The sequence below is a fragment of the Eubalaena glacialis genome, chromosome 13 (assembly GCF_028564815.1).
Source record: "Eubalaena glacialis isolate mEubGla1 chromosome 13, mEubGla1.1.hap2.+ XY, whole genome shotgun sequence".
Classification (NCBI taxonomy): Eukaryota; Metazoa; Chordata; class Mammalia; order Artiodactyla; family Balaenidae; genus Eubalaena; species Eubalaena glacialis.
In genome coordinates this window covers 93723749-93747069 of record NC_083728.1, presented here as the reverse complement: position 1 = coordinate 93747069, position 23321 = coordinate 93723749, and the positions used below count along the sequence as shown (strand labels likewise).

Sequence of the window (23321 nt, the reverse complement as noted above, 5' to 3'; positions counted from 1 at the left end):
GACCACCCGCTTTTCTCACTCGTCCGGTAGAGGACAGACCCCTGAGGATGAGGGGCAGGGGTTGCAGGGACCGCACGGCTCAGCCCGGTGCACCTGAATCTGTCACAGACACACGCGAAATGACTCCCTAACTTGGGAAGCTGCCGTGGTCATTGGCAAGCAGACCCCGCTCTCCTAGAACAGGGCCAGCGAAACTATGGTTCGTAGGCCAAACCCGCCGGCTGTTCTGTAAAGGAAGCATCACAGGCACGTGGTCGCGATCCTCAGGTCCACGCCGCCCCCCGCTGCTCGTGCGTGACCTGGGCAGAGCGGAACAGCTGCAACAGAGCCGACATGGCCTGCAAAGCTGAAAATACTCACAAGCTGGTCCCTCACACAAAAAGTTCATCAACACTGGCCTGGGACACTCTCCTCGGGAGATCTGCCCCCGCCCACCCACCCAAACCCTCCTCAAAGCTTCTTCCCTCAGCTGTAAACCTGTCCCAGACCTGTGCCGACCCTGGGGATTTTAAACATCTGTCTTTATCTAAGAATTTCTGACCCTGAAACCAACCCCCCTCCCCCAGCGTAAGGGGAAGCCCAGCCCCCAACACGGCTCTGGCCCTGGGGAAGCTGGGTGTGCACCAGCCTTACTGCCCGGGGGACCAGCACCCGGTCCAGGCACCTCACCCCCCGAACCCCGGGGCTCTGGTTCACAGGTGAGCTACCAGCCGCACCTGGTCACCTCCCTTCTCCGAGCCCCTGGGGCTCCGCCGTGTCCGCAGGACGGAGGTGCATGCCGAGGCTCAGCCCCACGGCCACTCTGCCGGGGGGGTCTCTGCCCGTCTTTGGCGGGTGCTCTGTGCGCCTCGCACCAACGATCACAAGAGAGACCTTGTGGAAGAAAGAAGCCACCAGAGCCCAGACCAGGAGCCCTGTCGCTGCTCCTCCCACGGGTGACGGCAGGACCACTTTCCATCCGCCAACCTGGGGCCCAAGGCCGAGGCTCCACGTGGCTGGGGGACGGAGCCGTCCCTGTGTCTCAGTGAAGCCGGAGGGGAGAGCCGTGACTGGGCGGGCCTGAGGGGCAGGGCTGGCCAGGGGGGCCCGCTCCACCTGGGCCCCCACCCTGGACCTGGCACACGTGCCTCCTGACCCCGGCTTGCGCGTGGGGCAGCGAGCGAGCGCAACAGTGAACAGGACACTCTCCCGCTGCAGAGCTGGCGGGCCCAGACCTCCATCAGGGGTCAGAGTCAACACACAGCCCCCCCGGAGGCCCTCTGAGACCCTAGCTCCCCGAGGGGGCTCCCCCCGGGCCCCGCACAGCGTCCTGTCCCCTGTACCACAGCTGTGCCCCCAAGACGGACAGCAGCGGCTGGCCCGGCCCCCAGCTCCGCGGCGCCCGTACCGGCGGCCAGGCCGTGCCCGGTCTCAGGACACCTCCCCCCACTCCATCCGCACGCTCCCTTCGGTCTCCTTGGAAAAAAGTGCTTTAACATTATTTACAACAGCGGCGCACTGGAGGAGGAGCCGGCCAGGAAGGGGAGTCTCTGTACGACCCAGGAGGAGCTGTGAGGCTGAAGAAGGCCGTTCCGTTAACATCGCCACCTCACCGAGGAGGCCGGTCCTCCTGGCAACCAGGGGCTGCTCATACGGGCTCCCGGAGGGACGCCTTCCACAGACTCTGACGTGAACTAATCAAGTCTGCACAGCTCATCAGGACTGGCTGCCCTGGAGACTCGGCATCCACACCAAGGACGGCCACGGCGAGACACGCGAAGGCTCCGTCTCACGGCGGTGCTCCTGCCTGCGCCTGGCCCGGGCCCTCTGGCTTCGGCTCGGATGCAGAGGCCCAGCCCCAGGGAAGAGCAGGTGGTCCTGCGCTGGGGTCTTGGCGGCTCCATGGGCTGGAATAACGGCACCCAGTGACCCTGTAGGGCCTCGGGACCAGGGTCCAGTCCAGCAGCGGATGGCGCCAGCCCCGGGGTCCTTACAGGCTGGCAGAGGTGCCTGTGAGCTGGCAGGCCCTCTCCAGGCTGATGGCCCCGAACCAGGTGTCCCTGTGACCAGGGAAGGATGACTGCCCTGGGCCTGGGGAAGGAGCTGGTCCGAGGGTCTCTTGAGCCAAGTTCTGGGTGAGGCGGGGGTGTGGGTGAGGACGAGGTGAGGCCTGGTGCCTGGAGGGAATGGGCGGGGTGATGGGCTGGCGGGGGATGCAGGGGGGGGGGCGCGCAGGAACCGGCCAAGGGTCTGGTGCGTGTGAAGGATTCGGGCAAAGCCCCCTAGGGGCCATCTTCGAGGACAAGGAGGCAACCGGCTCTCTGGGGTGGGGCTGGGGGGCGTTCCTAGGTGGGGCCCCCTGCTGCTGAGAGGTCTCTGGTTTGAGGGGGTCACTAAAGCCCAATGAGGGGCCCAGGCCCAGCAAACACCGAGCTGACCTTTGCTACCCTCCCCCCACGGGGCGCTGGGTCTCCCCTTCAGGCTCCGATCTCTCCAGGCCTAGAGAATCAAAGTCACCAGCTTCACAGACGTGTACAGACTTGTATGCCCATCGAATACACACTGACGAAACAAGGAAGGTGCTGCATACAGTTGCGGGCTGGACCGCACTCCTCCAAATTCACGTGTTGAGGGCCCCCCCGGCCAAGCGACTGTATCTGGAGACAGGGCCCTTAATGAGGTAACGAAGGTAAAATGAGGCCATCAGGGTGGGGCCCTGATCCAAGAGGACTGGCGTCCTTACGAGAAGAAGAGACACAGAGGGCTCTCTGCACCCCACCTCCGCCGCCCCCCAGTGCGTGCACAAGGAATCCACACGAGGACACACAAAGAAGGTGGCCATCTGCGAGCCTGGAACGACCCGACGGCACCGGTCTCGGACGTCCAGGCTCCAGACTGCCATCCGAGCCACTGGTCTGTGGCGTGGTCTACGGCGGCCCAAGCCGACCCACACAGCAGTGTCCGTCACGTGGTCTTACTGTGGAAAAGCCCACATCTTCCTCCCCCACGGCCACGACACTTCTGAGAAGGAGAGGGGCCTGTGACCTCTGCCCAGGACCCACACGTGAGACTGACGGCGTTCCCTGCACTCTTGAGTTTGACGGATCTTCTACAGCTGCTTTCGTAACTCGGAAGCCGCACATACCTGTGAGCCTGTGTCTCGTTGACAGGTAAGTGGGGGCAGTGAGAAAGGCAACGTGGGCCCCAGGCCTGCTCAGGGCCCTTGGGCATCCCGAACCAGGGCCTGGGTCTGACAGCTCCTCATGCTTGCCGGACGCCCTCCCCACGCGCACCGCCCTCCCCGCCCCCACTAGGACCGTCTGGAAGAGGGTTTGCCGCTGCAACCGCAGGGCCAGGGCAATGCTCACAGACTGCGTGCTCCACTCACCATCTCTCCACATTCACTTCCGAATGTCAAATCAAGCCCTCGACTCCCTTTTCTTAAAAACTCCCGAATGAGTTTGCACCGCTCTCGGGACAAAGAGCCAATGCTGCCGAAACTTCCAGGCCGCGGCCCTCACCAGCCTTCCCTTAGACCAGGCTCCTCTGCAACCCCTGGGGTTCAGTCCCATGGCCTTGCTTCAGTCCTGAGGCTGCCCAGGCCTCCTGGACCACAGGGCCTTTGCACAAGATGATGGAATTGAAACCAGCTCTTCCACACTGCACTGTGCTGCCTCACACTGCCAGGGGCCCAGGGATACAGGAAGGAAGTGGTACATTTTCTTGGGGAGACGCTGTCATGTAGTCCAACCCTGGTCAGCCTCCTCCCGACCGCCTCCAGTGAGCCCGAACACAGCACTCCCTCTATGCCAAGTTGGCCGATTCTTTTTTTTTTTTGATAAATTTATTTATTTCTTTTTGGCTGCTTTGGGTCTTCATTGCTGCGCGTGGGCTTTCTTTAGTTGCGGCGTGCAGGCTTCTCATTGAGGTGGCTTCTCTTGTTGCAGAGCACGGGCTCTAGGCGAGCAGGCTTCAGTAGTTGTGGCTCGCGGGCTCAGTAGTTGTGGCTCTAGAGCGCAGGCTCAGTAGTTGTGGCGCACAGGCTTAGTTGCTCTGTGGCATGTGGGATCTTCCTGGACCAGGGCTGGAACCCATGTCTCCTGAATTGGCGGGTGGATTCTTAACCACTGTGCCACCAGGGAAGCCCGTCGGCTGGTTCTTTATCCGTCTTTGTCAACTTTCATCCCGACGTCACCAGCCTCTCCTTGCCCTGTGCTGAGGGCCGTGCCCTGGGATCCCCACGGCTCCCAGACCTAACTCCAGACCCCCCCACAAGCCCACCCCCCTCAGCAGAAGGGCCCGGCAAACACGGGCAGCGGCAGCTCTGCTGGGGGGCCCTCTGGATAAAGCCGAGCCCCGGCTCTCACCCTCCTCCCAGGAGGCAGGTGTGTCCTGGCAGATGGGACGGGGCCAGAGCACTCTGTGTGACCCCTCCAACATCCGGAGACACTGCAACGCCAGCGCCCGCCCAGCCAGATTCGAGAGGCTCTCAAGTCAGCATGCGTTCTGAGTAACGCACTTGAAATTCAGCGGAGCCAAGACAGGCAAGTTCAAATTACAGTGTCTACCTAGAGCTCATTGTTACAGCAGGAGCCTGGAGGCCCCACAAGTCGGCTCCTTCAGACAGGAGCCTGTGAACGGTCCCGACCACCTGTCAGGGAAGAAAGCCAAGGAGAAAGGACGCCGTCTGCCCAGCCGGCCCCCCGGCGCAGCCTGTCAGCCCCCCACTTCCTGGCGGGGCCGGCTCGCCGTCCTCTCTGAGCCAGGCCCCGGCTGACCGCACAGAGACACCGGCCGGCGGCGCGGAGACCAGAGCTGGGCCGCTGCAAGGCCCCGCGCCCTCCCACCAGGCCTGTCGAAGGGGACACGGTCCCTAAGCAGCCTGTGACCGGGCCCAGGTCGCAGCAGAGGTTTGGTCCATGAACCATGCCACGTGGGCAATGGGAAAACCGCATCAAGACAACCGGGTTATCGGCTCTCCTTCCCGGGGCAGCCTTTCTGGGAGCCCCAGGGCTTTCTGAGTCTGGGGGCCGCTGTCCAGCTCCTCGCCAGCTGGGGGCCTGGAGGCTCACTGCAGCCCAGGAGGGGACGGCTCCCAAGCTGCCTCCCGGGCTGAGCTGGGTGGGAAGGGACCCTGCACGACTCGGGTCACAGTCAGGTCGGGTCTACGGATGGATGAGGAGGCAGAGGCCGAGGGCCCTGACGGCCAGCAGTTCCCCTTCAAAAACAAAAGAAGACAAAGCAAACCCCCCTTTCCCTGTCCCTCAGACAACTCAGAACAGACACTCCAACTCGAGTTCCTGGACCCTAGGCGTGGAGTGACCAGGGTCACTGCCCTCCCGGGAGGTCCGCCTCCTCGTCCGTAAGGTGAAGGGGAGACCAGGTAAGTCTGAGCACCTGGAAGCCTCATTGTTCTATGAACACGGAGGTGAACCACGGAGAGTGGGGAGGCTGGGCGAGACCGCATCCCAGGCCTGACGCGGGCAGGGCTACAGCCAAACAACACCCGACGGCTTCCCGGCCCAGGAGCTGGCCTGAGGCCGCCGGCCACCGGCACTGCAAGCCTGGCCCCTCACAAGCACCTCCGGGGAGACCAGGGCCCTTGGCCGAGGGGCTGCTGGGCTGCTGGGATTTAAACCCAGGGTTGGCTTGACCCTGCTGGCCGTCTCCACCCTGGGGTGGGGCTGGTAGGCCGGGGGGAGAGCTGAGGGACACGGCTCTCCTCAGCGAATGGACCCACCAGCAGCTGCCGGGCAGGGGAGGGCCGCCTGCCCCACTCGCCTGCCTGCCCGCTGGAGCCCACCGCCCCCCCCAGACCCTAGCCCCTGCCTCGGCGCCCACCAGGGGCAGCGTGGGGCTGGGAGCCCAGCCAGCACCCAGCCCCGGGCGGCCCGGAAGTCACCCACACCTGCATCTCACCTGCCTGCTCCTTGGCCCCATCACAGGTGACCTGTATTCAATTACAAGATGTCACCAGATCCTAGAGCACCTCAGGGAGTGGCCTGGGGGTCGGAGTGGCCAGGGCCAGGCCTCCCGCCGGCTTGGGGTCCAACAGGTCTGAGCCGCTGGGGCTGAAGTCCTTGTGGGGACACCGGTGCCTGCGGAGCCACCCTCCTCCTGCCTCCTTCCCGGGGTCATCTCGGAGCTCATGCACAGACAGTGGCGGGGGGGGGGGGGTGGTCACTGCATCAGTCGCTGCTCCCAATGCCTGACCTCTGTCAAACCACGGACTCCAAGCCAGGGTCTTGGGACAGATGGCAAAACGGAGAGGGGGAAGGACCTCCCTGCCCAACCTCAGCGAGGGGGGTCCCGGCTTCGGACCAGCCCCTCTCCCAATACGAAGGCCCCAGCCTGTGGATGAAGCTTCCAAGAAGCCACCTGCCAAGGAACCGGCCCCAGGGGCCAGTCCCTGCGCCAGCTCCACGAGGGGCTGCCTGCCACCTGCTCGCCGCCCGGACCCGGCTGGTCGGCCCCGCTCAGCCACCGAGAGGCCGGGGCCACGGTGCCCCGTCATAGGTCCTCTGCTCTCAGCTCGCCCCAAGGAGCCGCTGTCCCAACTCTCTGCCATGCAGAAAGAGGAAGAAAGCATAACGCCAGCCTCCAAGTCCCAACCTGCAGCTGCGAGCGCTGGGCGGAGGCCAGGTGTCCTCGGACAAGGAGGAGCCCCAGCGACGCGCGGCCGCTACGGTGTCCAGAGGCCTCGCGTGGGGGGCGGGGTCCAGGTCAGCACCTGCCGAGGGAAGCCCGGGGGCCGTGAGGGGTCCCTGCTCCTCTGAGCCCCTGCGACCTCCCCCCTCCAGCCAAGAGCTGTCGCCACGGCAGCTCCGAGGTGCCCGTTCCGCTGACCTGCTCCGGCCCCAGCCCTGCGCCGGGCACCTGGGCCAGGCCGCGCGGTCGCCTGCCCCACGGCTCCAGCTTCTGCCTGGTCCCGGCCTCGGCTGTGCCGTTCTCCCGCCCTGCCCCCGGGGACCGGGCGACTCTCTCCGTGGAGGCACGGGTCGGGGCCGAAGACACCCGGGAGGCCCCTGTCGCCTCCGCCGCCCCCCAGTTTCCCTTCCTCCTGACGTCGCCTCCATGGGGCTGCCCTCTCGGCCCTCCCGCCCTGCCCCGGGAGCTCAGGAGGCTGGTGGCCTGTGTCCAGCAGGCAGGATGCTGAGGGCAGGGGTTTGTCCCAGTGCCCGGTGCCAGGGCAGGGCCCACGGGGTGCGGGGCCCCCTAAGCCAGGATGGCGGAAGGGGTCTGCTCCCTGCGTGTTAACGGCAGGCCCGCAAACGTGCTCTGCTCGTCCCCAGCCGCTTCAAAAGGAACGAGCAGGCGGCTGGAGGCTCACGCCCACGTCCAGAGGCAGCAGGTGGCCTGCGTCCACCTGCCCCCGGCAGGTGGGGAGTAAGGGGAGCCTGCACGCCTGGCCCCTTCCAGGGCGGGCAGCGGGGCCACGGGGGGGGGGGTGCTCAGCCTGAGCCTCTGTCCCCTGCCAACTGGACGACTTTGGGACGGACCCGGCTCTGCCCAGTCTGGGTCCTCAGGGCCCAGCAAGCAGGGACGTGCTGGAGGAGGTTGTGAGGGGCAGGGCCTCAGGTCTGTGTGGGCCCCAGTCCCCTCCGCCTCAGGCCAGCACCTCCCGGGGCCGCGCGGGGCAGGCAAAGATCCCAGCGGCGGGATCAGGATCTCTGCCGGTCTGTCCGGGCGGGGAAAGCTCTGGGTGTGAGATGGGTGGGGCTGACACACGGCCTGGGCGCTGCCCGGCTCCTGGGGGGTCGGAACCCTCCCAGCCGCCTCCCTAACACCTGTACTTCGCAGCCTCGGAAACCTGCCCGGGGACTCCACCCCTCGGCGCTCCCCCAAACCTGTATTTTGATTTCTCAGGAGCAGGCGCCCGCGGGGCCCCCCAGGAGGTGCACTGACCCGGGCACAACCGGACAGAGGCAGAAGGGGAAGGTGTACGTGTCTGAGCGCCGGGTGCCCTACACATACGTCCACGTGCCCTGGCGGCACATGGACGAAGCCACGTGAAGGTGCCACAGCTCGGTGGCTCTGGCCCAGAGTCCAGCGCCGTCCCACGACCTGACGGGGCGTCCTCACAGCCATGCCCCAAAAGTCATCTCTGACACTGACCACTGCCAGTCCTGGGCCACACCAGACGCGGAGGGGGCCGAGGGCCAGGCCCTGAGGTGGCCGCATGCAGGAGCAGACACACCGCCCAGGATGACCCACAGCAGAATGTGAGGAGGGGCCGCCGGGGCAGGCTCTCCGGCCTCACGCTCACCCTACCCCCCTGCTCCTGGGCCCTCGTGAACCTGCCGCCCACTCCAGACCCGGGGCCAGGCCCCAAACAAGACCAGCTCCCTGGCAGGTGCTGGGAGTGGCCTGGCCCCGAGGATGGGCTCTCATCGGGGCCAGGCTGGGAGGACGAAGGGACCCAGGGCGGCTTCTGCTTCTCCGGGAGGCCGCGCCCAAGCTGGGCTGTGAGGGTCGGAGGGAACCCCTAGGCCGCGGGCCGAATCCACTCCCGGCCTTCTTCTGCACCACCTGCGAGCTGAGAACGAGCTTGCGTGTTTAAGTGGCCGAAAAAGTTTTTAAAGCTGTTTACAGCAGCTTTACCCGTAATTGCTGACACCTGGAAACGACCAAGATGTCCTTCGGCAGGTGATGTATAAGTGAACTGTGGTCCATCCAAACAGTGGAAAATTACTCAGAGCAAAAAAGAAATCAGTCATCAAGTCAAGAAAAGACCTTGGAGGCGCCTCAAGTGCGAATCACTAAGTAAAGAAGCCAGTCTGAGCAGGCCACAGACTGTGTGCCTCCACTACATTCTGGAAAAGGCAAAACCACGGAGACAGTGAGAGACCACGGTGCTGGGGCTGTTTAGGGTGTGAAAGTGTTCTGTGGGATGTGACAGCTCGCATTTGTCAAAAGCCACAGAACCATACAACACGAGGTGAACCACGGACTCTACAGTTATAACACACCAGTACTGGTTCATTACTTCTAACAAAGGCACCCCCCCTTGTGGAGGGCCCAGGGACCCAGCTCCGCTCCCCACCTCCCCTCCACATGGGCGGGTGCACGCGCACAGGGAAGGGGTCACCTCCCTGCCGGGTCCCTGGGCCCTGGTCCCGTCGGTGTCCCGGAGACCTCCTGACTCGGTGCCACGTCTGCACCGGTTACGGCTCTGGGCTGTGAGCGGAGGGAGTGCGCGTCCCTGGACACCAGCGGTCGGCAGGGCCTCGACAGCGGCTCAGAGCCGCAGGTCAGCGCAGGCACAGCAGGGCCCCAGGGGCACTGGCGCCCTCACGCGAGCCAGACCTCGCGGGGGCCACGACCCACAGGACCAGCCCCGTGGGGAAAGCGTGTGCCCATTCCCCGAGGGGGACACCAAGTCGGGGGCAGCCACTTGCCGAAGCCCGGCCTCCGTGCCCGCAGCCCTCACTGCGGCGGGAGCCGAGCCAGGCTCGGGTCTCGGGAGACTCGGGGGAGTAAATCTAGGACTGGCGAGGAGCGGGGTGGTGGCCCGGCCACACCGTGCATTCACAGGGTTACGGGTTTCTGTGCGCCCCCGCAAGAGGACGTCACCGCATCCCCGGTTTACAGATTTGGAAACTCCGGCTCAGCAGTTAAGACAGGCACAGTGGCCACGGCGGCCTCGAGCTTGGTGTGACAGATTCTAGAATCTGTGTCCGGCATCTTGCCTGTCGCCCGAGTCCAATCCTGCAAGGCCCTGGGTTAGGCTGGGCCCCGAGGAAGGCCAGGCAGGGAGGAGAGGGGCGGCCGGCAAACCCGACTGCCCGCCGGGCACCGCAGGCTCAGAGCTGTGCCCTGTGGCCGTTCTTACGGTCAGTCTCCTCCTTCTGGCCGTGGGGCGCTCTCCTTCCCCGGGGCTTTAGAGGGAGGAGAGGAAAATTCCTGTGAACCACAGCAGACAGGACGGCAGGGAGGAGAAGCAAGGCCATGAACACGGCCTGCCCACACGTGGAGCTTCCAGAAACTCCCATCCACCTGCTCAGCTCAACAGGCGCCCTGGCTGCCAGCTCACGCGGGACAGTCCTTCCAGGAACACTCTGAAGGCTCCAGCCCCACTCCTCGGGGGGAGCAGGTAGGAAGGGGGCCAGGCCCTGCGGGAAGAAGCTGGAGCTGAGTTCCCGCCTTTCCTTGAATGGAACGGCACCGGCAGGCAGCTCCCACCCACGCGGCAGCAGGGGCCGGGCCGCATCTCCCCGAGCAGAGCCCGGGGGCTGAGCCCAAACCCTCCATCACCCAGGCACACACCTGCGGGCCCTCACCTGCAACAGCACGCAGCTATTTCTAACTCTGCCTTCAACCCTCCTCCTGCCTGAAAAATCACCTTTGGGAAAATAAAGTCAACCGCCATGACCTGAGAGCCTTCCCCAGCCCGATCCGTGGCCACGGGAACCTGTGCGCCAGCCTCAGGTGGCGGGGCCGGGATGCAGCGCGGGGCCGGCCTCTGCTCCCGCCAGCTCAGCCGAGACCCTTCCACGGAGGCTCGGCTCTCCAGGGAAGCCCTTCTGAGCTCTGGGGCCAGGGTGGCAAGGGCCCTGAGTCCCACAGAGTCCAGTGAGCTGGCCAAGGGGGGTCACAGCTGCCACAGGCCGAGGCGGCTCAGCGCCCCTCCCCTCCCCCACGGGGCGCTGGCACGCTGCACGGCGAGGCCGGTCTGCCCTGTCTACCTTCTCTCTGGCTGCTCCCCGTCCTCGGCTCACACTCCGCACCTGCCCTGAGCCGGCGGGCGGGCGGCAGCCGTGGGCAGTGTGCTTCCCGTCTGGGACTCAGTGCTCTCGGGGACCCGCAAGTAGAGATGCCCGTGATCTGCTGAGGGTTCCCGCCAGCAGGTGCGACAGCTCCAAACCCATCCTCTCGGCCCCAGCAAGCTCTCCCTGGGGCCCCCCAGCCTGACGGCCCTCGGCCGCAGGAGCGGCACAGGCTCGGCAGCTCTGCTCCCTTGGCCTGTCCGCCGCCGTCCGGCTGCATGCCTGGCAGCGCCGGGGGCACCTCCCTGGCCCGATCCTGACTTTCACCCCATTACTCAGCCCTCCCGCGGGCACTCCTGACGCTGGAGCCCCCGCCCTGCTGCCCCCAAGGGATGGGGCCAATGCCAAGGGAGGAGGGCCATGAGGGGCCTGGGGGCGGACGCCTCCTGCAGGGGTCAGGGCAGCGGTGCCAAGCTCTGGGAGGCCGGCTGCCCGTCGGGGGGGACAGTCGACGACCTGTGCGCACGACTGTGTGTAGCCGCGTCCTACCTTGAAGATGAGGCAGTCGGTCTTGCGCTCCGCGTACATGGAGGTCAGCCGGTACTGGTTCTCTGTGGTGATGTCCACCTGGTAGCCCGTCAGTGTGTAGCACACCTTCCGGAACTCCTGGATCTTGGTCTGGAAGACCTCCTTCAGCCGCTGGTTCTTCAGCTCCGCGCTCTCCACCTGCTTCTTCAGCTCTGAGGGGGAAAAGAGAGGCAGTCAGCTCCCCAGCCAGTCTCGGAAGGACAGACACAGAGGGGCAGAGGGCGCCGGCTGAGGGGCGAGGAGGCCGCACGCGGCTCCTGACAGGGAGGACAAGCCGGGAAGCAGCCTGGGCTCACCACTCTCCTCCAGGCAGGGGCACAGACGGGGACCCTCGACCTGAGACTGCAGCCCTGGGTCCGCCCGCACCAACCAGAGTCGACAAACGCTTCCCCATCTGCAGCCGATCCTTGCCGGGGCTGATGTCCACCGCACAGCCAGCTGAGAGGCAGCGGGGAGGGGGGGGGGCCGCGAGAGCGGAGGTCATCTGGAGATGTGGACCACGCTGCCTGGGGTTCTCCACCGGCCACCCAGAGACCAGACCGCTGGGAGAAGACAGGCTCCCTGGGTGGTGGGGTCTGCGAGGGCACCCCTGGGCCCGCCATCCTTTACCCCCCAGCCCTGTTCTAACTGGGTGGCTCAGGACAGAGACCCTCAGGCCCACTTGCTGCCCCTGCCAGGTGTACAGCCGCGTGGGGAGAAACCAGCTGTGCGAAGCCATCGGGAAGGCACATAGCAATTCCCACAAATCCTCCACCCAAGGTGCCTTCCCGGTAATTAAACCCTGATTCATCCCCCCGTTAATTAGCGAGGCGGCTCCACTCAACGCACACGAGTTGCCTCCGAGGCCAGGTGCTTCCTGGTGGTCCCATCTGGAGCCGCCCAGGGGGTGTGGAAAACCCCAGGCCTCGAGCCGTCAGCCTGGTGTGAGTCCTGCCCTTCCCGCCCCGTGGTGGGGACAACAGTCCCCCCTCCTCACGCTGACCTGCAGGACCCAGTGTGTCTCGTGCTGGTTTAAGATGAGCAGATGCAGTCAGGGTCACTTCCAGGAGGAGGTGAGGGGGAAGGCGGGCAGGGAGCCTGCGTTCCAGGAAAGGGAGACCCCCCCCCCCTCGCCCCGTTCTAGACAATCAAGTTAGATGCCACAGGGCCAGAGGCTGAGGATTGGGGCGGGGGGCCGTTTGGCTGCCCGACAGGCCCCAACACGCTCTGCTGCCGCCACGGGGCTGCGAGGCGGGGGCAGGGTCTCTCCCGCCTCACAAGCATGGACACAAGCGACTGACCCTTGGCCGCCGATCCACGGCGGAGGTAGGGCTGTCTGACCCCAGGACCAAACTCCCGACAACCTTACTACCCTACCTCTCACACACTCTGGAACGCGCCAGGGTTTTGCACACACATCCCAGGTCCTGTCTACACAGCCTGCAGCTCTGTGGGCAGCCTGGTATCGGCCGCCCCCGGCTCTGATGCTAGCACTGAGCCCTGCAGCCTCTTCACGACGCCTGTGCTTCTGGCTGGCCGGCCACCTGCCACACGCCCTGCCCGGCCTGCCCCCATCCATCACCCGGCCCAACGGCCCTGCGGACACTCTCGTTCCGGAGCTGAGAGCCTCTCCATTGGGGACATGGGCGCGGAGCCTTTGATCGATAGAGTAATCAGACTATGAGATCAAAAGGGTAACTGGCCGCTCTGACCCCAGGTTCTTCCCTTGTCTCTCAGCCAGACCACCTAGGATGGACGCGTCAGCAGGAGGAAAAACTCACTGACCGAGCGCGTGCGGTGACATGTCCCCGTGTCAGACGGCGCTGCCTTGAGTACCTCTCAGGGGCCCAATGGGAAAAATTAAAGTTGGGTCATAAATGCAGCCCGACCTTGGAGAAGGGAGCGTCCCCTCCGCCCTCAAGCATAAAAGGCCGCCTGTTCCGCAGCTCACAGACTCCTACAGACAGACAGGGCCTCCCCGCTTGGGGTAGATGTGCCACCTGCCGCTCTCGGGGACCATGCTCTGCGCACCTGCCGCGTGCCAGCACCGGGACCCTGGCAGGCACTTCACGCCCCGTGCCCAGCGCGGCCCTCACAGCCCACGAGGCAGGGCCAGAATGTGGGGCTTGCAGGGGCTTCCTCCAGGTCACGTGGGCTGCCAGAGGCCGAGGGCATCTGGCCCCGGTGGCCTGGTCCACGTGGGGCAGGAGGGGTGCTGCTTCCAGCAAAGCCCGCCCAGCGGCAAGTCCAGGGAAGGGATCATGAGCGCCACTTTGATTTGGGGCAAAGTCGGTGTCTTGCCCCAAAGGATCCCCCGTAGGATCCCCCTACGATCCTCGTAGCTCAATCGCTTACGTAAATGTGAATGAATAACTCACAAAATGGTTTGGATTAAATAAGTAAAAGATAGGCCTTCATCCTTGGAAGTGGCATTGCTCTGATTCAGCCTCTCCCAGAGCGAGCTGAGGCTTCCCCTGGTGGGACGGGGGCCTGTGCGGGGCACTCCCAAGGCGCTCCTCTGCGGTCCCAGAGGCCAGAGGCTCCCGGCGCCTGTAGTGACCCCAATCTGTGCCCACCGGCAGGTACAGTCACAACTGTCACATCAAGGCCTGGCGGCTGGCCTCGGACCTGACCTGCTGGCAATGGCCACACGCGGGCAGACACAGCCAGCAGAGCAGACAAGTGGCTGCCAGGGCTCCGCTGAGCTCCCGGGCCACCCACCCCAGACCTCACCGCCATGTGCACGCCCCAGCCCACTCGGCTGTGCCGGGGACGGTGTCACCAGACACTGCGGCCCGATGGCCTCACGCCTGGGCCCAGCCAAGGGCCCCTCTCCTCCTCTCCCCTGCCCTCCCCACCAGCCCAGGGAGCCGGTCTGCACTGAGAGGTTCCTGAGGCCCCCGTGACCGGCCCAGACTCGGCCGGGCCCTCTCTTGCCTCTCCTGCCCTTTGAATCTTGCCCTCCAGCCCGCTGGCCGTCTCTCCTCTGAGCCGAACCCCCTCCCCCCCGCCCCCCCCTGCCCACAGGCCCCTCTCCCTCCCAGGCCCCTCGCGGGGCTCTCGGCAAGTCCCTGGGGAGGGAGGAGGGAGGCTGGTGGACACGTGGGCGCCAGGGAGAGCGGCCTCGATCACCCGGAGCCCAGGTGTGGAGGACGGGCCCCGGGGTGCAGGCGGGGACAGAGCTGGGGTCAAGGGGCAGTGCCGTCCGCTCTCTGACCCAGGCCCCTGGCCTCCTCCAGCCGCGTCCGAGAGGCCCTGGCGTGGCTCTGACCTCCACGCCTCCTCGTCATCAACCCCAACCCTCCTGGAGTCGCAGCAGGCAGCTGTGAAAGCTCCGCGGGAAGCGCGCAGCTCAAAAATAAACTGCACTCTGTTGCGTAAGGGAGAGCGCCTCACCCGAAAGCAGAGCTGCCAGGATGAAGACGCTTCATGGGCACACGGCTCCGGAGATCCAGGTCCCGGCCCCGAATCTGGAGACTGGTTTATCCGAGGGGGTGGGCACAGCAAGCGAGGGGCAGGCAGGCGGCCGGCCAGCCGGCCACGCCAGGCCTCTGCAGAGCCCAGCTGTGCCTCTGTTTTACTGAAAGTGCACCCGCCTCAGCCATTCAATTTCCTTCTTATGAGTTTGCAGGCAGAGGGCAGGGCGCGGAGGCGGCAGCGGTGAAAAGGTCTCTGCTATCGCTCTCGGGTCCCGAGGGCGGCCCGGCCCCTGCAGCAGCTCCCCCTGCACTCGGTCAGACTCCGGCTCGCTGGCGCACACTCTGGGATGGAGACCCTTCAGACGGGGGCAAAGCCAACAGCCAGCACTGCCCACTACACCCCTTTTGTTCCCGGGAGGGCCGAGACGCACACGCAGACAAGACGGCCGCAGAGATGCTCTGAAAGGTGAGCGAGGCTCTCAGGGGCAGCCCCAGCGGTCCTCTCATCCGTGTCCCCCCTTGCCAGTGGGCCTGAGCCGTGCCCATGGGGCGGCCTGTGCCAGTCTGGCCAGCCCATCCTGCTCCTGTGCCCCGTGGACAGACAGACCTCCGGCAGCACCGCCTGCTCCAAGCGCCTCCGTCCTGGGACCCCTCGAGGCCACGGCTCCCTGCTGGCGGGCGGGCCTGACCCACGTCCGAGTCCAGAGGGTTCTGACGGCACAGCAAGTGCCGCCCCCCACCCTCCCGCCGCTGCAGCAGGCCCAGCCCACCACGGGGAAGGCAGCTGGCATGGGAGAGCGCACAGCTGGGACGGGAAGCCGGGGTCGCCGGACTCCAGGCCCGAGGCCTCCTGCCGTGGCCACCGAGCGATGAGGGGCCTCGGCCCAGGCCTGCCACTCTGTTCTCGGGGCTCACACCCCTCCCTCTGCCTGGGGTCCAGGGCCAGCCTGTCCTGCGTGCGGCCCAAGTCATCTGGACAGGACTCTGAGCTCCTAAGGGAAGCTGTGGCCTGATTAGCAGCCCCCCCGTGGCCCCCGGCCTCAGCCCCTCCACGTCCACCTGCACCGGCTGCTTCACCTCAAAGGCGCCGCCCTGCTCCCGCCTCAGGGCCTCGGCGGGCGCCTGGGCAGCCTCTCCCACGTGGTCCCTAACCCCCATCCATCACCCTCTGGAGGGAATGCGGCCTCCTGCCTTGTTCCCAGTGGGCACTACCTTCCCCTTCATGGTGGTCATCATAACACAACAGAGTCTTTTAAGACACTCTTTGCTCGACGCCCGCCTCCTCCAGCAGCTATGAGCTCGGGAGGGAGGACCAGGTCCTCTGGTCATAATCGTGTCCCCAGGCATCTCAAGGAGCCTGCGGTGTGGAAGGTGCAGCTTCTCCACAAACTCTCTACCACACCCCAGAAGACGACCCTGAAGGAGTTGAAACACGAGCAACCCCCTGCCCCCGACTCAGCGAGTGGAACGCACGTGTTTATCCGCGAGCACGTGTGTCCATCCTTGCTCTCCCTCCTGCAAAGACCGTGAGACGGAGGGGAGACAGCGGTGGACAAGGGGAGACATGCGTTCAGAGGATGAGAAGCGGACGGGGACGCAGGCAGCCGGGTCAGCAGCCCTGGGGGGCGGCCGGAGCACAGCAGTGGGAGCGGCCGAGGAACCGGGGGCCTGAGGGTCTGTGTGAGGGGTCACCCCCGGCTCCTCCTGCCCCAGGGCAGGCCCCCCCAACCCCGCAGAGAGGAGACTCGAGTCCAACCTCACGCACACAGGCCCTTTTCAGACGCTCACTTCCTGAGAAGCCAACCTGCAAGACACTGCCCGGAGTAACGCCTGCAGCCGCCCTCCTCCACCCCACTGACCCACACCCCCACCCTGCCCTCAGTCACCACGCCGGGCCGGCTCAGAGGGACTGACCTCGCCGGGTGTCTCTCTGAGCCTGGCGGGGATGGGGGAATAGGGAGGTCCGGCAGCTGAGCTCCCTGCCGAGCGCCCCCCACGCCCCCCCCCCCGCCCCCCGCCGTCCCCAGCAGCTGGGCGGCGGCCCTTCTGGGAAGGGGGTTGGAGCCGCACCTCTGTGTCCCGCGGACGAGCCCCGGAGAGCGGCCTGCGTCCTCCACAGAAACAGACCAGGGGTCACCAGACGCAGCGGGAAGCTCCTAACGTAAAGAATCAAACAGCCTGGACGAACAGAACATTACGAACCCCGTCGGAAGAGAGAAGAGCCGCCCCACGCCGGGTTCGGGATCACGTGGGCGTCCGCGGAGGGGCTCAGAGACAGAGCAGAAGACGCCTCCCAGAGACAAACACAGAAACAGAGGTGGAAAAGAGCAAAGAAGAGATGAAACGAGAGATTCTGGGAGCTCCAACATCCAACTAATAGGGATCTCACACGAAGAGATTACAGAAGATGGGACAGAGAAAATATCAAGGAAACCACACCAAAGCCTCCAGAAGCCAAGGCCGTGTCTCCCCGGGCTCGACAGACAGAGCGTGATGACGGCTCAGAACACGCCCACGAGCCCTAACCCAGGACGAGAACGCAAGCCTACCGCTGACGGGCGGCCTGCTGTGTTCTGAGCACCAGGAAGCGAGTGCTGGCTCGGCCAGGGGCTTCCAGAGGCATCAGACACGTCAAGGGGAGAAGCAGGACCGAGAGAATGAGGGAACAGCGAGTCGTGGACAGAACGACACCCGCCCCAGACGGGAGACGCGGCCCGTGGAACGAGACGCCACGCGCGCCAGCCGTAAGAGACACATACAGAGTCAGAGGATCCCAAGTGCTGAACACTGATTTAACCAAAGGGGGGACAGCCACACAGGGCGTAGTGAGGCAGGGACACGCGTGTGTGCGTGTCCATGCGTATGGCCGTGCACGCTCATGTGCACAAGAGAGCTAGCGCCTCGCCCGCCTGAGGACCCGAGAGTCACGTGCACACAGCGTTCAGACACAGGGTACGAGGCCCGGGGGAGCAGGCGGGGCCGCGTCTGCCCCACTCCAAGTCCACAGTCAGCACTTGGTTTTTTATTACCGTGAACGGGACCTTCCCAGTCCCTTGGCGGCCAGGGAGGAAAGGCAACCGCAGCGCCAGCTTCCTCGCGTCCCAGGGAGGAAAACCCTCAGCATCAACGCAGAAGGCAGGGTATGCTCCCTCCGCCCCTCCCGCCCACGCCTGTTCTCGCCGCGGCTGACCACGGTCATGACAAAGGCACGTGGTGACCACACGGGCTCCAAAAGGGCTTTCGTCCCTGAGACGATGAGTGATGAAAGCCCAAGGCAGCCTGGGGGCCCCAGGCCAGGTAGGGGCACTGACGTCACCAAGAGTGGCTGGTGCTGAGACTGGACCCCCCCACTGGCCTCCCCACCCTCACTCCATAAATGGACCCCCCAGTGGTGGGCAGATGCCACAGCGGGGGAGCTGGGACCAGCCAAGGTCACGGGCACAGGGAACGGAGCCTCGTGCTGGCTGAGGACCAGGCCCCTGCGGGCTGCCCATCTAGGCTGGGCTCCTGCAGTGATGCTGTTTAGGAGCTGGAAATCAGGAGCTAGGAGCTTCTGAAATTGTCCTCTGGGGACTTGGGACAGAGTCATTTTTCTTTCTGAAAAGTGAATAAAAAACACTTTGGCAATGCTGAGATTTTCAGGTTTTTAAAAAAAAACAACAAAAGGACGAACGCATCCCCATTAGGAAGAGCAGCCCTCTGAGCCCAGGCTGAGCCGGCGGCTGCTTCCAACGTGGTGCATGTGGGTCCGCTCCCAGGTCACCAGCCTGAAGGGCAAGAGGAAGGACCCTGGGACCGGCCGGGCGGAAGGCTGGGGGGTGGGCCAGGGCGCCTGGCAGGGGGCGTACTGTCCGCTCTTCCAAGAGCCAGGACCACCAGCTCCCGGCTCTGCTCCAGGCCACGCAGGCGGTCGGGGTGCCTCCGACCCCCCGCCCTCTGCTCTCTGGTCTCCGGGCACCCCTGGCTCTTGTGTTCACGCACACCCCGTCCCCGCAGCCTGAAGGGGTCTTCAGTGCACGGCAGGGGCAGCCACGGTGGGAGTGACGGCAGCCCATCTCCCGGATGCTCACCAAGCTCGTTCTCCGCGGCCTCCGTTTCCTCAGCACGTCCACAAGGAGGCTGGATGAGTGACTGGTTCCATGATGGGGAGACCAAGGCTGGTCCGCCCTTGGGACCAGTGCCTCCTGCTGCCTCTGCTGGACCCTGGCACCGAGGCCACGGCCCTGCTGCTCTCCTGGGACCCTGGCAGCCAACAGCGCATCAACAACCTCGCCAAAGGTGAGCCAGCTGGTGACTCTGGGCCCATGGGCCTCGGGTCTTCCTGAGGGCAACGCTGGGTCCCAACTGGAGACTGGCTGTGGGAATACTGAGAAGACAGGGGCGCGGCCAGGTTCCTGGGTGCGCTCCGGGCCCTGGAGGATGGTGGGTGTGGGATCAGGTCCCGAGGTGGCCCTCAAGGTGCTGGTGCTGGCGCTGGCGCTGAGGGGGAAAGAGCGGGGACCATGGGCACGCAGGCGGAGCCGAGCCAGGGACTGGACAGCAAGGCCGCGTGGGACCCCACGGCTGCTGCACGTGGGGGGCCAGGGCGGGAGAAGGCTGCGAGGGGGTGAGGGCAAAACGTGTCCCCACGTAGCAGCGGGGTGCTTGGGAGTCGGTCCCTGCAGGCAAACAGAGGCCAGGGAGGGGCCCTGCCCCAGTAGGGGAGCACCCCCAGGAGTGTCAGGGCGACGCAGAGCCTTCTCACGGAGCCCAGGCTGACCTGGATGAAAGAGGCGCTGCGCTGAGCCACGCGGCCCGCCCACGGTGCTGCCTCAGGCGCCCTTGGCCACTCGCTTCCCCGGGTGGCGGAGCCGGCCGCCTGACGGGCCTGGGGAAGCAGCCCGGGCCTCCCGGCAGGCAGCAGGCAGCGAGCAGCGCTGGTTCTGCGCAGGCCCAGAGCGGGGCCACGCTGCCAGGGCTGAATTATCCACGTCTGGTACCTTCTGAACTATTGCAGTGTTGCATTTCTAAGTATTTAATAATTAGGCATCAAATATTGATGCCATTTTATTAGCCACCGTGGGAGCCGGCACTGCAGGGCTGTGAGTGGGTGAGGGCCCTGGCCCGGCTGGCCACCTAGAGAGAGGAGATGGTGGGCCATCTGCGGGCGTCGAGCTCCGGGCCACCTTCACCGCAGAGCCGGGCTGCCGCCCGACGTGGCACGAGCCTCCTGCCGGTCCTCCTGGATGCCGCCTCCCGTCCCAGATCCAAATGCCGGGAGAGGAGAGGGGAGGAGTGGAGCCTGTGTGGTTGGCAGGCGCCGAGGGGCCCAGGGCCAGCCGGCCGGGCAGCTCCGTGGTCCCCGGCTCCCCTCCCCGCACAGCGCTCAGCGAGGAGGGCTTCCCAAGAAAGGGTGCGGCGGGGCACCACCGTCCCCCGCAGCCGGCTTCAGGGACAGGGGCCCAGGACCCTGACATCCGCTGGCCAGGGCCTCCTGCCGCCAGAGGGGATGGCTGTGTTTGAACCGCCTGCAGCCAGACGGCCCAGAACAGTCTCTCCATCGCGAGCCCGTGCTCCCCGCTGGGCCGGAAACTGCACGTTTCACACGAGAGAGAAGACGCTAGGCTGGAATTACGTGCAGGTGAGCAGCGCGTGTGCCACCGCCGGGCTGCCTGGCAGACGGCCACCCTGGCAAGCACGGTGCCGGCTTTCGGACGGAGAGCTCTGTGTGATCCACTGCTCACTCGCGCAAGCAGCTTGTCACCGTGCACAGAAATGATCTGAAAAGACACCAGCAATTACAGCCCACCAGATCATGGGGTGGGAGAGCCCCGCGGTGACAGGCGGGCGCTGATGTGACACCGCGTTCTCAGGAAGACTCCCTCCCCCACTGCTGAGACACAGCAGCCGAGGCCCCAGAGGATGGCCCGTCCCCCCGCCTCGCTGGCTCCTGTGGGAGTGGAGGACCAGCTGAGCCTGGGTGGAAGGTCACAGCCTGGTGCAGCTCACCTGGACTCAGAACAGCCCTGAGTGGGGCACAGACGTGGGGAAAGGCCCAGAGAAGGTCAGTGCCCTGCTTGACGTCACCCAGCCAGAGAGCAGAGAAGCTGGATTTCAAGCCAGCCTTCAGGTTGGGACCGGCCCCCAAAGGCCCCCAGGCAGCGCCAGCACCGCTGTGAGGAACCGCCCCGAACACTGGGCACCACCTCGGTCACAAAGGCTGGCCTCCTGCCCAGGCCACCAGCAGGGCCCCGGGGAGCCCCGTGTTTGGTATCTTCATGGAACTCACTACCCTCTGACGTTACTTATGCACCTGCTTGGGTGCTGACCACCCATTTCTCCCGACTGAAGCACCCCGACAAGGGCAGGGACCTGGGCTGCACGGCTTACGGCCACCCGGGCGGCAGGAACGGGAGACGCTCGTCCAGTGCGGACGCGACTCACTGCACGCGCTTGCCCGTCTTAGCCTTTGGGATGACCCTACGAAGTTATCACTACGTGCGTCCCCACTTCACGGATGGGGAAACTGAGGCTCAGGCCGTCAAAGGCAAACCGCCTGAAGCTGCGCTCATACGCTCACACGTGTGTACTCACACATGCACACGTGCGCACGCACACGCATCCACTCACGTTCACACACGTGCCGGAGCCAGAAACCACCCAGAAGAGAGACACACGACAGCTACGGTGCATCACAGACCCCGAGACGGAACCGGAGAGCCCCGCTGTTGAACGCGTGGCCGACACCTTCCACGTGCCCCTGCAGGGGGCTGCCGGGGGCTACCTGGGCAGAGGCGGAGGTTTCTGGTGAGCAGGAGTACGTCGGGCCCCGGCCTGCCGGCTCGGGGTGGGGACGGAGCACAGGGACGGATGTTTGCAGGAGGCTCTGGTGCTCTCTCCACTCTGCGCGCTGCCTGTATTATTAATTCCTGACAGTGGGCTCACAGAAAACTAATTCCCTGGAAGGCGAGCTCCCTCTCAGAGAGGGAAGCCTTTTCAGAGCTCATCTTTTATTGACTGAGTTATTTTCGAGTCAATCTGTCTGCTTTCGGCAAGACAAGAGTTTAAAGTCTTCTCTCTCTTTCCCTCCTTCGGAGATGTGGCAGTCTATTAAAACCTGCTAATGTGTGTAGCCAGGCCTCAGATCTGAACTGGGATGACTTCCTCGGATGGCAGGAGATAAAGGAAGAGGACCTCAGGACCCGCTCGGCCGTGGGCTCCGGAAGGAGGGGAGGCCGGGGTGCGCGGGGACAGGGCAGGCAGCCCCGAGGGATCCGGAGGGGCAAGGATGCAGGCTTCCCAGCAGAGCCAGGCCTGGGAGAACGTCTCCCAGGAAGACGGGGTCTGGGATGGGGAGTGAATCAACGAAAAGCGCCTGGGCTCTGCCCGTAAGAAGTAACGTGCCAGACGCACACGCCCGGCCTGGAGGGCGCAGAAGGAGGTCCCGCTGGGTGGTTCACACTTCACCATCAAGGACAGGGGGGCCCTCCTGCTCCTCTCCGGCCTGACAGCGGCCCTGGTGTCCCAGCACCCAGGGCCCCATTTCGTAATTCACAGCTGTCCAGCGCAGCAGGCGGTGCAGGCTCAGGGTCAGCCTTTGCCCCAGGAGGAAGCTGAGGCTCAGAGACATCTAGTGGCTTGCCTGAGGACACACAGCTGTTGGTGGCAGAGTCAGGACCAGAAGCCAGGTTGTGTGAATTCCGCTCCTGGAGCAGGGAGTGGGGCTTTGCCTGACAACTAACGATGTGAGAGCCCGTGGCTCCCACCACCACAATTCAGAAGATGCCACCAATGCAGCCGCCCCGCCCACCCCCGTCTTCTCCTTCCATGTTTGCCCAGTTCCCACCTCTCCAGAGGCCCCCCCGACCACGAAGAGCCACAGCATCACCAGCACCCACAAACATCCAGCACAGCAAGGTGAGGGGGGAGGGAGATCCTCCCGGGGGCCCCCCGCCAAGGCCGGCAGGGCTTTCGGAGCCCCCCTGTAGACACCCCCGGGCCAGAATCAGCAGGAAACGGGCTCTCCCCAGAACCTCTGGGAGGGACACAGCCCTGTCGGTTTTAGCCCAGTGAGACTTCAGACCCCAGAACCGTCAGATGACACGTCTGTGTTCCTTCAAGCCACGCAGTGTGTGGTGACTTGTCACGGCGGCCGTAGGGCGCTGACCTGGGAGGCTTGGGACAGACAGACCTCTGCGTTTCAGGGGCCGCGCTTTCCCTGCCAGCAGCAGCAGCAAATGATGGGAGCAGCCCCGGCACCAGAACTTTAGGAAGAGCTGCCGGTCACCCCACGGTGCACCGTGTACCTGGCAGTGCTCGGCCAGTCACCCCAGGGTGTCCCGTGTACTGGGCAGCACTCTAGGCTCAGAGGACACAGTGTGGACAAATAGGTAAAAACCCACCCCTGATGGAAATGACATTCCAACCAGGGACACAGATAAAAACAACATAAAGAAGACAGGCGGTATTCCATAAGGCGGTAAGCACCATGGAGAACAAGAAAGCAGGCAGAGGGGCAGCCATGCGGACAAGCCAGGGGCACCTCACCCAGAAGGGGAGCCAGGGAGTGCACGAGGGGCTGCCCAGGAGAGGAACAGCGAGTGCAAAGGTCCTGAGGCGGGACTGTGCTTGGACCGTCCAAGGAAAAAGGGAGGCCCCCGACTCAGAAACG

General features: G+C 65.0%; 1 protein-coding gene across 3 annotated transcripts in view; it reads right to left on the bottom strand.

Annotated features, from left to right (window-relative positions):
• Window positions 1–23321, bottom strand: part of MAD1L1 (mitotic arrest deficient 1 like 1) — a 342045-nt gene that overhangs the window by 24293 nt on the left and 294431 nt on the right. For all 3 annotated transcript variants that reach the window (XM_061208639.1, XM_061208640.1, XM_061208638.1), the window contains one exon: window positions 11235–11425. In XM_061208639.1, coding sequence (XP_061064622.1) covers window positions 11235–11425 — 191 coding nt within the window. The remainder of the gene's footprint in view (window positions 1–11234; window positions 11426–23321) is intronic.